The following is a 14,185-nucleotide window of genomic DNA, read 5'->3' as shown; positions in this document are numbered from 1 at the left end:
GTGTTGGTGCACTAATTGTAAGTGTATCTTGTGTTTTTTATGTGGATTTAATTAAGAAAAATAAAAAACCTGATACCGATAATAAAAAAAACGATACCGATAATTTCCAATATTACATTTTAAAGCATTTTTCGTCCGATAATATCGGACATCTCTACTTGTAAGGTAGCATTACAGCATATACCTGTATATGAAGACATTTGCATAACATATGTATATATTGACTGTATTGTTTGTCTTTTTAGTTTCACCCTTTTGAATGTCAATAAACCTGCTGACAAGGCTCATCGCTCTCCAGAGTGGTGACCTAAGAAAGGTGTTAAACAGCCCTTGCATCAGACATGCACCCCTAACGGCACAATATATATATATATGTAACATATCTTATTGATTTGTTGTTTTGTTTTTAAAGACGCAGCTTTGTGTTGTTATTATTGGCCGATGTCAACATTTTGGCTTTTTCTCAATGTGCTTCTCACTGTCTTCCCAATTTGTACTGGTGTTTTTTCACCTGTTTGATTGATTGAGACTTTTATTAGTAGATTGCACAGTACAGTACATATTCCGTACAATTGACCACTAAATGGTAACACCCCAATAAGTTCTTCAACTTCTTTAAGTCGGGGTCCACGTTAATCAAATCGTTTTGTTTTTTGTATCTAGTTCCAACAGGGCCAGCCCGTGGCATAGGCCGTATAGTTAAATGCTAAGGGCGCTGTCCATCAGGGGGCGCCACGCCAGTGCCACAAATGTTGGAGAAAAAAAAAAAAAAAAAGTTGGTACTATTATTTCTAAATACAAAAAAATAATCCCACGTTAATTAAAATGCAAAGTAAAGCCTATTTAATAGAAATATTATTTGTTACAACAAAAGTAAAACATGTTTTATGTAGGGATTGTGAATGACAGGCAACATTAAAATAAGTGCAGTTCCACTTTAACACACAAGGAATTTGTCAGACTGTGCTCTCTTAGTTAAATGTAAACAAGGAGTATTATTGATGAACTAAAAATATAACCAAGTACTTAATATTGTTTGTTGTTTTGGCGTACGGTGATTTGTAACTCCTGCCTGAGGGGAGGGCTTTGAACAGTTTGTGTGTTGTGTTCAGGGTCGGATTCTTGGCCATGGGCCGGTTAATGTCCTGGATGGGTGAAGGAAAGGTCGACACCAATGATCTTTCCTGCGGTCCTGATTGTCCTTCTTGGTTGCAGATCCAAAGCAGACAGTGATGGAGGTGCACAGGACAGACTGAATCATGAAGGTGTAGAACATGAAGCTAAGATTTTTTGGACGCAATTTCAAAGACTCCAATCAAAACAGGCCTGTAACTGCAGCTTTGATTCCTTTGACAATCTCTGTACAGGCCTTATGCTACCAGGCGTAGCAGTTTTTGGCTGAATGAGCAGGTATCGGTCTCCTTGGACGTATCCTCGCTCATCCATGCGGACTGGACACCGGCCAAGAGTTGGTGGGCGGCCGGGGGTGAAATGGGCTCTCTTGGTTGCTTTGTTGGGTCTGCTCCTGTCTCTGGCCATGCTCACCCCACCGCAGCAGAAGATGGCGTGGAACACCGCAGAGACCACCACAGTGTAAACATTTTTTTGTTTGTTTTTTTACTATAGCTGTATGTAGAAAGGGGTGGTTGCATCAGCTCTGCTCTTTTAATGTCTTTAATGTCCTTTGTATTCTTTGATGTTTGATGTTTCCCACATGCTAATGTGTGCTATGGCTATGAAGTTGTGTATTTTATTTTATTTTTTTCCCCTTGGCCTCAGTCTGGACCCCCTCTCCAGGGGCCCAGGCTTAGACTGATATTTTTTTCCTCACCCCCCCTACCTCCCCAGCGTTGACCTCTTTCTCACCTTTTTTGCAAGGGGCGCCAAAAGTTGGCAGAGCCGTCAAGCGATCCTGTTCTGTCTCCCTGTAATGTTTGTCGGATCTTGAATGGGATTGTGCTGAAAATCTTAATTTTCCCTCGGGGATTATTACAGTATTTCTGATTCTAATTCTGATTCTGAACAGAGCGATAGACAATATTGGTAAAGTAGCAGTTTAATGTGATCGTGCATTTTCCTGAGGAACAAATATATATAAAATCATATTTTGTGTAAAAACACATTAAAAAGTGCATACATATATATATATATATATACACTTTTTAATGTGTATATATATATATATATATATATATATATATATATATATATATATATATATATATATATATATATATACACTTTTTAATGTGTTTTTACACAAAATATGATTTTATATGTAATAAAAAGTGTATATATATATATATATATATATATATATATATATGAATATATGTATATATATATATATATATATATATATATATATATATATATATATATATATATTCATACATACATATATACACACACACTTTTTAATGTGTTTTTACACAAAATAAGAGTTTATATGTGATTAAAAAAAAATATATATATATATGTATATATATATATATACATATATATATATATATATATATATATATATATATATATATATATATATATATATATATATATATATATATATATATATATATATATATATATAAAAGTACAGTACATGGCAAGTCTTTGAAGCGCTTTGACTGTTGTTGCGTTCAGGTTTGTGTGGAAATGTTGACATTCACTTGCTGAAAGTGACTTCAATATGATTTAATTGATTTATTTTTTAAATTTCTGCTTTTGTACAAATGGATCACTTCCAACATATAAGAAATACAAATTCCAACTATTTTTCAAAATAGGTTAAGAAGTCCAGGAAAAAAAGAAGATTGAAAAAGTTGGTAATTTCCGAGCCACAGAGCGTATATCGCGAGATTAGCAGTTCTCGTTCTGCGCGAGTAACAGGTTGACGTTAATTAGCTGCTTGAGCCAACATGTCGGCCAGTTTCCCCAACAAGTCTGCTTAGGCTCCAGCGAGTTGGTCGCCTAGTTCTCTTGTCTTTTACTTTAAAGCGCCGTTTTTTGTTTTATTGTCCTTCTCTTGTGTTTTACAGCTGGAACATGTCCCCACAGACCCAGGTAAGTGCGAGTATAGATGAACCCTTCACATGCTGCGTCTAATACAGGACGACTCCATTTTGGGGCTCCTTTGCCAAACATTGATGCACACTACAGGGGAAGAAGACGTCAAAGTGTAAAATGGATGTAATGAAAGAGTGTTTTATATGTGTGCTTTGTGCTGCAGAGTGTTTTAATATATGTACTTTGTGCTGCTTCAACTACAGAATGCTGCTGCCAGACTGGCCCAGATCCCCATGGTCCACTCGGCTTGGTCCAGGCTCTCAGACTTGTACGGGGGCACCAAAAGCCGCAACCCCGGCCTGAAGTGTGTGTGTGAGGACCTGGAGAGCAGAGTGACGCTGCTGGGCCTGCTGGCTTGTCGCCAAGTGGCCCCTGTCATCACTCAACTGCAGCCACAAAGTGAGTGTACAAGCATCATGTGCTTGTGGGACCAAAAAAACGCATTAAAAGAAGCCACCTGCGTCTCTCCTCTTGTACCAGCCATGGAAAAAGTAGCAATTATTCATCATAAATCAAATATTTTAATAACTAGAGCATAAGAAAAACGGTTGGCGACCTTCTGAATATGTTTGAGAACCCTCTAGAGACGAAATAACACCCTGTAGTCACCTTCCATAGACATGTGCTAAGGGTACGCAGCATGGAGCGCTACTGGCGTTGACGAGACGCGGGGCCGCCATCTTGGAGTGGTGATCCTTCTTCTTCTTCTATGGAGTTTATTGGCGGTTGGCAAACCAACAAAGGTGCATTACCGCCACCTACTGGACTGGAGTGTGGGACTGTAAATTGGGATTCAAAATAAATACAAATAATAATTAACAAAATAAATAATAAGAAAAATAAAATAAAGAAACAAAACAACTAAATAGGGAACTTAAATCCTCTCCATTAGGCCTGTGTCTATCAGATATGCCATAAGATGCTTGAGCATAGCTTCTGCCTCTGCTCCTAGCAGGTTCCCAACACTTAATATCATCCTGGATTCCTCTGCCGCTGCTGTTAGCGTCCTCCTTTCCTCCTCATACCCTCTACATTCTAACAACACATGCTGGACACTTTCATCCTGCCCACATTGGTCACATCTGCCATCAGGGTGTTTTCCTATCCTGTGTAGTGAACTATTCAGTCCTGTGTGCCCTATCCTAAGTCGTGTGATCACTGCTTCTTCCCTCCGGCTCCTGCCCCTCCTCCTTCCCAACCCAACGTGTTTCTGTATGTTGTAAAGGTGTCTTCCCGTGTCTTGGATGTCCCAATATTCTTGCCACACTTTACCCAGGAGTGGTGATCCGCTCCACTCAGTGCAATTCATTTGGCAGGAGCAATGAACTGTCAGCGCATTTAATTCAACTTACCTCACTGATTTTCACACGCTTTTTTCTCATACGTGTATCTATGATAAAGGACATGTTTTGTTATTCATAGTTTGCTTAACAGTCATAGAATACTCTAGGGATGTTCGATAATGGCTTTTTGCCGATATTGTCCAACTCTTTAATTACCGATACCGATATCAACCGATACCGATATATACAGTCGTGGAATTAACACATTATTATGCCTAATTTGGACAACTAGGTATGGTGAAGATAAGGTCTTTTTTAAAAAAAATAAAAAATAAAATAAGATAAGATAAATAAATTAAACATTTTCTTGAATAAAAAATAAAGTAAAACAATATAAAAACAGCTACATAGAAACTAATAATTAATGAAAATGAGTAAAATGAACTGTTGGCCGATAAATGCGTTAAAATGTAATATCGGAAATTAGCGGTATTTTTTTTTTTTTTTTTTTTTTTTTAATTAAATCAACATAAAAAACACAAGATACACTTACAATTAGTGCACCAACCCAAAAAACCTCCCTCCCCCCATTTCTTTCTGTTATCAATATTCTGGTTCCTACATTATATATCACTATATATCAATACAGTCTGCAAGGGATACAGTCCGTAAGCACACATGATTGTGCGTGCTGCTGCTCCACTAATAGTACTAACCTTTAACAGTTAATTTTACTCATTTTCATTCATTACTAGTTTCTATGTAACTGTTTTTATATTGTTTTACTTTCTTTTTTACTCAAGAAAATGTTTTTAATTAATTTTTTTTATTTTTTTAAAAAGTACCTTATCTTCACCATACATGGTTGTCCAAATTAGGCATAATAATGTGTTAATTCCACGACTGCATATATCGGTTGATATCGGTATCGGTAATTAAAGAGTTGGACAATATCGGAATATCGGATATCGGCAAAAAGCCATTATCGGACATCCCTAGTTAGTACCATTAGTGGAGCAGCAGCACGCACAATCATGTGTGCTTATGGACTGTATCCCTTGCAGACTGTATTGATATATATTGATATATAATGTAGGAAGCAGAATATTAATAACAGAAAGAAACAACCCTTTTGTGTGAATGAGGGAGGGAGGTTTTTTGGCTTGGTGCACTAATTGTAAGTGTATCTTGTGTTTTTTATGTTGATTTAATAAAAAATAAACCCGATAATAAAAAAAACGATACCGATCATTTCCGATATTACATTTTAAAGCATTTATCGGCAGGCCGATATTATCGGACATCTCTAAAATATTCTTATATGCTATAAGTGAGCAGACGTCCCAGATCAAAACTGGGAATATAATCCCAGGGAAGGGTCAGCTATTTTTAAATTGAAGAAACAATATGATTATTGTAAATAATGTAAATAATTCAATGTATATACTGTGATGATTACCTTATGTGACGACTGTATTATGATGATAGTATATATCTGTATCATGAATCAATTTAAGTGGACCCCGACTTAAACAAGTTGAAAAACTTATTGGGGTTTTACCATTTAGTGGTCAATTGTACGGAATATGTACTGTACTGTGCAATCTATTAATTAAAGTGTCAATCAATCAATCGATTAGGTTGTGTATACATGCTACATAAACAATGTATAAATACATTAGATATCTATATATCTTGACACTTTGTATTGATATTTTCTATTACATTCTTCCCTTAAATGATCATGTTTACAGTCATTGTTTTGTATGTATTTTTGATGTATGTCGCTTTGGATCAAATACAAATACTTCAACATAAACACCTGAAAGTCTTTATATCAGCTAAAAGCACCAATCTGTTTCACTGGATTCAGAATAAAAGCAAATTGTGTGCAGGCTTGCCCACACATGCTTGTCAGTCACACAAAGGTGTGCACCACATTTAGCGACCACCCTAATAAAGTTGCAGTGGGCACAGTGAGCTGAGTGAGAAATTTCAAGTCAAGCTGACTAATGTGAGGGTGCATGTTTCGACACATCCTCACCAGTTGATGTGCAGTGGTTCAGGAGGAAAATAGTTCAATTGCAAAAGGAGAGTGGAAGCGTGATTTACAAATGCTAAGGCGGGATTTAGTTGTACATTTAAAGACCTCCTTGTGGTCTACTTCAGTGTTTTTCAACCTTTTTTGAGGCAAGGCACATTTGTTTCATAAAAAAAATCCAGAGTCACACCACCAGCAGAAAAGGTTAAAAAAATGAAACTCCACCAGGTCGTCGTGCTTTATTTTGAGTTTGTTTGTTTTCCTGTGTGTAGTGCTTTAGTTCTTGTCTTGCGCTCTTATTTTGGTGGCCCTTCCTGTTTTGTTGCTGTTTTCCTGTAGCAGCTTCATGTCTTCCTTTTGAGCGCTATTCCCCGCACCTGCTTTGTTTTAGCAAGCAAGACTATTTAAGTTGTTGCTATCATTCTATAATAGATTTTATTTGTAAAAAAAAAGAGAAAAAAAAGCACTTTACATTGAGTAAACAACCTCAAAGTGCTACAGTGTATTAAAAAATAAATAAAAATAAAAACTAGAACAGTCAAATAGCTAAAACTAGTATGCATATATCTAAAAAAAAAAAAGGCTTTTTCAAAAAGAAGGGTTTTTAAGCCTTTTTTTTTTAAAGCATCCACAGTCTGTGGTGCCTTCAGGTGGTCAAGGAGAGCGTTCCACAGACTGGGAGTGGCGGAGCAGAAAGCCCGGTCTTTGATTATTATTATTATTATTATTATCATCATTCTTCATGTGGACATTGTTGATTGTCATGTACAAATGTACTTTGTGGATATCGTAAGTTTTTGCTGTCGTCCAGCATTTTGTTTCTATTTACTTTGTAGCCAGTTCAGTTTTACTTTGGTTTTGCATAGCCTTTGTCTTTACCTTTCCCTTTTGCTAATTTTTGGTTTAAGCATTACATACCTTTTTTTTACCTGCACCCTGCCTCCCGCTGTGCTCTGCATATTGGGATCACAACAAACCATCCTCGTCTCACCCGACACATTCCGACTTTTACAAAGCAATGAAGTACCTGCTGCCACCTACTGGTTGAACAACACTGGTCTCCACAACATGTCATGGTGCTTCCTTGCACACAACGTTGCATAGATGATGTTTTGCACACCATCTTCAAACCGCTTTCTGAGCGTCTCTTCAGGATGCGGCGTTTTATTTACGTGCCTCCACTTCGACAGAGTGCTCTTCCTGTCACATTGAAGTTTTTAGAGCTTCCGTAGCGAGTCTACTGACAGATATAAGTTGGAACTACTTTGTTTTAGAAATGGCAACAGAGGAGGGTGAATGTTCTACAACAAGAGGGTAGAGAAAAAGGAGCTAAATGACTACAATGGCAGACACGCGTACATTTTTGGGACCCATGCAGATCCTAAATACACATCAGCAGGTACCAATAGGTAAGAGTTTTTGGTTTTGCACAATAGTGCGAAACAAAACAGCAGATAATGTCTCCTAATAGGTGCCATTTTAGGGTCCTTATACACACCATAGTAATACCTGTATGTTGAAGCACGGTACGTCTGACTGGTAGCCGTAATGCTCCGACAATCCATCAAGCGGTATGGCTTTGTAGCTTACCGAAGTCGTACTAAAACATTTTGACAGATCTTTGTGTAATTATAATTACTTTTGGTGTTCCTTGCCAGCGTCATTTATTTCACAGGCGTCAACTTGCTGTCCACGCGGATCTCTCGTGTATGACTGCCATCTACTGGGCACACTTAGCATCCCACCTTGTACCAAATGAAATTGCCGTGAGGCCGGTAAGCACAACCAGACTGAACACGTACATCAGGCGCACCGGGTACATTTTTGGGGAAAATGAAAGGATTTTAAGTGCGCCGTATAGTCCGAGAAATACGCTATAGAAGATTTGACGAAGCGTAGCTTTGTACCACAGGCAGATTTAATCGTACTAAGAATCCCTCCCTCGGTCTCTGCTCCTTGCTTGCTCTTCTACTAAGTGGATTTTACTTTTTGAAATGTTTATTATTGTAGCAATATGGTTGTTAAAGTGTTTTCTGATAGTTTGTGAGGGCACCAAAGGGACTTCTGTGTGTGTGTGTTGGGAGAGCAGTGCATACAGAGGACAGTTTAGCTTGTTGTTGTTGTTTTGCTTTGTTAATAAAGAGTTGATCCATCAAGTGTGTTTAACACCTACTAGTGTTCACTAAAACATGGCTGGAACCAATTATTAATGTATACGTTGTTTATGGAGAAATGTGCGCCACTTTATGAACGTATTAATTAATAATCAAGAACCAATTAAGTTTGTAAATGGAGGTTCCCCGTACTAACACTCGCCGTGCTTCGTCTCTCCAAAGTTTCCTTCGCCAACGACGTGGCGTGCAAAAGTCTGGACTGGTTGGAGGTCACCTTCCCCGTGTTGCACGCACCCACCGACCAGGTGACCAGTATTTGTTTGTCCCTTTTCCAAAGACCGAGGACAAGAACTGTTGTGGTTGTCTCAGATCCTGGCGGGCGTGAGAAGTAAGGTGCTGGAGGTCCAGGGTGCCGTGAGCAGCGTTGCCATGGGAACCGTGCAGCGCGTCATGGCCATGTTGCAGCAGGCGGACCCCCAGTCCCCGGCCATGTTGCAGCCGGCGGACCCCCGGTCCCTGGTCAGCGTGGACTCTGAAGCTCTGGTGGAGCGCACCAGAAGATGGCCTCCTCCAGAAGACACCAGTAGGTGGACACAAGTCAGTAGACTAACTAGCTAACTAACTAGCTAACTAACTAACCAGGTGTGTTGTAGACGCTGACTGGCCAGTGGAGGAAGTGGAGACGGACAGGAGGAGACTTGGGACTCTCTCCATCACTCTGTGCAGGAGGGCCAAGGTCCAGTCTGCTCAGGTCAGTACCAACCTTCTACCGCTCAACTTGATCCAGAACCTTCTCCAGCTCCAACACAAGTAAGATAAGGCTGTCAAACTTCCCTCAGAGCCGCTCGTTAGTGACTATATAAATAGAAGAACTTGTTACAGCGACTATATACAAACCCCGTTTCCATACGAGTTGGGAAATGGTGTTAGATGTAAATATAAAGTGAATACAATGATTTGCAAATCCTTTTCAAGCCATATTCAGTTGAATATGCTACAAAGACAACATATTTCATGTTCAAACTCATAAACTTTATTTGTTTTTTGCTAATAATAATTAAGTTAGAATTTGATGGCAGCAACACGTGCCAAAGTAGTTGGGAAAGGGCATGTTCACCACTGTGTTACATGGCCTTTCCTTTTAACAACACTCAGTAAAGGTTTGGGAACTTCTGGACTACAGGCAGGCCAGTCTAGTACCCGCACTCTTTTACTATGAAGCCACGTTGATGCAACACGTGGCTTGGCATCGTCTCGCTGAAATAAGCAGGGGCGTCCATGGTAACAACATATGTTGCTCCAAAAGCTGTATGTACCTTTCAGCATTAATGGTGCCTTCACAGATGTGTAAGTTACCCATGTCTTGACCACTAATACACCCCCATACCATCACACATGCTGCCTTTTACACTTTCACCCTAGAACAATCCGGATGGTTCTTTTCCTCTTTGACGTCCACAGTTTCCAAAAACAATTTGAAATGTGGACTCGTCAGGCCACAGAACACTTTTCCACTTTGTATCAGTCCATCTTAGATGAGCTCAGGCCCAGCCAAGCCGACGGCGTTTCCGGGTGTTGTTGATAAAACGGTTTTCGCCTCGCATAGGAGAGTTTTAACTTGCGCTTACAGATGTAGCGACCAACTGTAGTTACTGACAGTGGGTTTCTGAAGTGTTCCTGAGCCCATGTGGTGATATCCTTTACACACTGATGTGGCTTGTTGATGCAGTACAGCCTGAGGGATGGAAGGTCACAGGCTTAGCTGCTTACCTGCAGTGATTTCTCCACATTCTCTTTGATGATATTACGGAGCGTAGATGGTGAAATCCCTCAATTCCTTGCAATAGCTGCTTGAGAAAGGTTGTTCTTAAACTGTTCAACAATTTGCTCAGGCATTTGTTGACAAAGTGGTGACCCTCGCCCCATCCTTGTTTGTGAATGACTGAATCTACTTTTATAGCCAATCATGGCACCCACCTGTTCCCAATTAGCCTGCACACCTGTGGGATGTTCCAAATAAGTGTTTGATGAGCATTCCTCAACTTTATCAGTATTTATTGCCACCTTTCCCAACTTCTTTGTCACGTGTTGCAGCCATCAAATTATAAAGTTAATGATTATTTGCACAAAAAAAATAAAGTTTATGAGTTTGAACATGAAATATGTTGTCTTTGTAGCATATTCAACTGAATATGGCTTGAAAAGGATTTGCAAATCATTGTATTGTGTTTATATTTACATCTAACACCATTTCCCAACTCATATGGAAACGGGGTTTGTACATAGAATAACTTGTTAAATGAACTATATAAATAGAATAACTCGTTATAGTGACTATATAAATAGAATAACAGTGACTATATAGATAGAATAACTCGTTACAGTGACTATATAGATAGAATAACTTGTTATAGTGACTATATACATAGAATAACTTGTTAAGTTATTCTATTTATATAGTCACTATAACAAGTTATTCTATTTATATAGTCACTATGTTATAGTGACTATATAAATAGAATAACTTGTTATGACTATAAAAATAGAATAACTCGTCACAGCGACTATATAGATAGAATAACTCATTATAGTGACTATATAGATAGAATAACTCGTTATAGTGACTATATAAATAGAATAACAGTGACTATATGGATGGAATAACTCGTTACAGTGACTATATAGATAGAATAACTCGTTATAGTGACTATATAAATAGAATAACTTGTTACAGTGACTATATAAATAGAATAACAGTGACTATATAAATAGAATAACAGTGACTATATAGATAGAATAACTCGTTACAGTGACTATATAGATAGAATAACTTGTTATAGTGACTATATAGATAGAATAACTTGTTATAGTGACTATATAAATAGAATAACTTGTTATAGTGACTATATAAATAGAATAACTTGTTACAGTGACTATATAAATAGAATAACAGTGACTATATAAATAGAATAACAGTGACTATATAGATAGAATAACTCGTTATAGTGACTATATAAATACAATAACTCGTTAGAGTGACTATATAAATAGAATAACAGTGACTATATAAATAGAATAACAGTGACTATATAGATAGAATAACTCGTTATAGTGACTATATAAATAGAATAACTTGTTACAGTGACTATATAAATAGAATAACTTGTTATGACTATAAAAATAGAATAACTCGTCACAGCGACTATATAGATAGAATAACTCGTTATAGTGACTATATAAATAGAATAACAGTGACTATATGAATGGAATAACTCGTTACAGTGACTATATAGATAGAATAACTCGTTACAGTGACTATATAAAAAGAATAACTTGTTACAGTGACTATATAAATAGAATAACTCGTTATAGTGACTATATAAATAGAATAACTTGTTACAGTGACTATATAAATAGAATAATTTGTTATGACTATAAAAATAGAATAACTCGTCACAGCGACTATATAGATAGAATAACTCTTTATAGTGACTATATAAATAGAATAACTTGTTACAGCGACTATATAGATAGAATAACTCTTTATAGTGACTATATAAATAGAATAACTTGTTACAGTGACTATATAGATAGAATATAACTCGTTATAGTGACTATATAAATAGAACAACTCGTTACAGTGACTATATAGATAGAATATAACTCGTTATAGTGACTATATAAATAGAACAACTCGTCACAGCGACTATATAGATAGAATAACTCTTTATAGTGACTATATAAATAGAATAACTTGTTACAGTGACTATATAGATAGAATATAACTCGTTATAGTGACTATATAAATAGAACAACTCGTTACAGTGACTATATAAATAGAATAACAGTGACTATATAAATATAATAACTTGTTACAGTGACTATATAAATAGAATAACAGTGACTATATAAATATAATAACTTGTTACAGTGACTATATAAATAGAATAACAGTGACTATATAAATAGAATAACTTGTTACAGTGACTATATAAATAGAATAATTTGTTATGACTATATAAATAGAATAACTCGTCACAGCGTCTATATGAATAGAATAACTCTTTAAGCGACTATATAAATAGAATAACTCTTTACTAAGGGGGCACAAAAATCATTGTAATTCAATTTCTCATTTAAAAAATCGACTTTTTTATTTATAAGAATACATCTTTTAAAGACTTTTTAGGCCATGCATGCAAGCAGAAAGTGAGTCCATGTTATAAAGTGCTTCTCACAGATCAAATGACAAAACAGGTGAAGTAAACAATTCAAGGAAAACAACAAAAAAAGGATACAAAGGTGATAAAAAATGATAGTTAAAAGGTGCATTAACTAAAAAGAGAAGTTTTCAAATGTTTCTTCAAAGTGTCAACATGAAGTTGTTCCAGAGTCTGGGAGCTACATCCATCCATTTTCTACCGCTTATTACCTTCGGGGGGCGCTGGAGCCTATCTCAGCTACAATCGGGCAGAAGGCGGGGTACACCCTGGACAAGTCTAACAGTCTTATAATGTCAGCTCTCCACGGCTTTTAAAATGACTTTTGGGGATCTTTAGAAGACCTTAAGGCTGAGCTTTTCTACACTGGAACCTGTTTTGACAAATATAATTATCATTATTATTATGCCAAACACATTGTGAGAATCTGTTTGAATCAGGAGTCAGATTGAAAGGAGAATCCATTCTGAATCGAATCGTCACCCCAAGAATCAGCGTGGGATTGAGTTGTTCACGGCCCAAAGATTCACTCGTTACAAGTTGCATAGTCAACTCCTTTTACTAAATAAATGCTTGGCACATCTTGTTGCATGGTTATGGAATTAATTATTTTTATATATAAACCGCGATTCTTGTGTAACGACTCTTAAAATCGACCAAAAAAATATTTATTTTTAACCTGTCCTGTCCAGCCACTCAGACAACTCATATTGTGATGTAGATTAAATGTTTGGGGAGCATTTTGTTAAGTTTTCATTTAACATAAAAATGATTTGTTTATTTAATTCAGGCATGTAATTGTCACCAAATGTTATTCAAGTATTGATTGAGTAGTTGTGGTGCAAAATGAGCAGCTGCTGATGTTTCTTGTGTCCAGCAGATCATGGAAGCCTGGTCCACGTCCACATGTCATCTCCGGGTGGTGCACACAAGCTGGCTGGTTGTTGCCTGGAGTCTGGAGCAGCTGCCGCAGTGGTTGCAGCAGCAGATAGTGTCTGCCTTCTTGCTGCTCACACACATGTACAACAGCCAGCAGCAGCACAGCGTCTGCCTCTGTGACGCACCGCCACCAAGTCTGGTTCAGAAAAACTGGCGGGCGAAAAGACCTGCCACCATCTCAGGCTTTGAGAGCGGACGCATGGGGACAGGATGTGGACAGCGTTGATGCAAGTCACAAGTAATAAATGGATGAACACTTCAAATAAAAGCACTTGAATCTTCACCAATTTGAATGTAAATGTGTGGACACACTTTTCTTCCCTGTTGAGTATTTGACATCTGTCAATCCAAACATGGTTTACAGTAGAAGTGATGTCATACATGCTAGGTTACCCAAGACTTCACCAGTCTCCCTTTTTCTCTTGTTGGAGGCAGACTGACTCGTACATGCACGTTGCCATTCCTAAATAGAAAATAGTGTATAGTCTGACTATTAAACATTACAAGTCTGACATAAAGAAC

At 37.3% G+C, this 14,185-nt stretch overlaps 1 protein-coding gene across 2 annotated transcripts; it reads left to right on the top strand.

The window, feature by feature from the left end:
* Positions 1 to 2,841: 2,841 nt before the first annotated feature.
* Positions 2,842 to 13,944, top strand: LOC133639690 (perilipin-2-like). Of its 2 annotated transcripts, none has more exons than XM_062033213.1 (6): positions 2,842 to 3,063; positions 3,270 to 3,465; positions 8,727 to 8,809; positions 8,874 to 9,087; positions 9,158 to 9,255; positions 13,605 to 13,944. In XM_062033213.1, exons 1-6 carry the CDS (start codon positions 3,046 to 3,048, stop codon positions 13,887 to 13,889), a joined length of 894 nt encoding a protein of 297 aa, XP_061889197.1. In that variant the 5' UTR covers positions 2,842 to 3,045; the 3' UTR covers positions 13,890 to 13,944. The 2 variants fall into 2 exon arrangements, with proteins under 2 accessions (XP_061889197.1, XP_061889199.1); XM_062033215.1 differs by lacking the exon at positions 13,605 to 13,944 and adding an exon at positions 13,165 to 13,304 and having other exon boundaries at positions 2,847 to 3,063.
* The last annotated feature ends 241 nt before the right edge of the window (positions 13,945 to 14,185 follow it).

This window comes from Entelurus aequoreus, linkage group LG22 (genome assembly GCF_033978785.1).
Source record: "Entelurus aequoreus isolate RoL-2023_Sb linkage group LG22, RoL_Eaeq_v1.1, whole genome shotgun sequence".
NCBI classification, from domain to species: domain Eukaryota; kingdom Metazoa; phylum Chordata; class Actinopteri; order Syngnathiformes; family Syngnathidae; genus Entelurus; species Entelurus aequoreus.
This window is presented reverse-complemented; position numbering and strand designations above follow the sequence as displayed.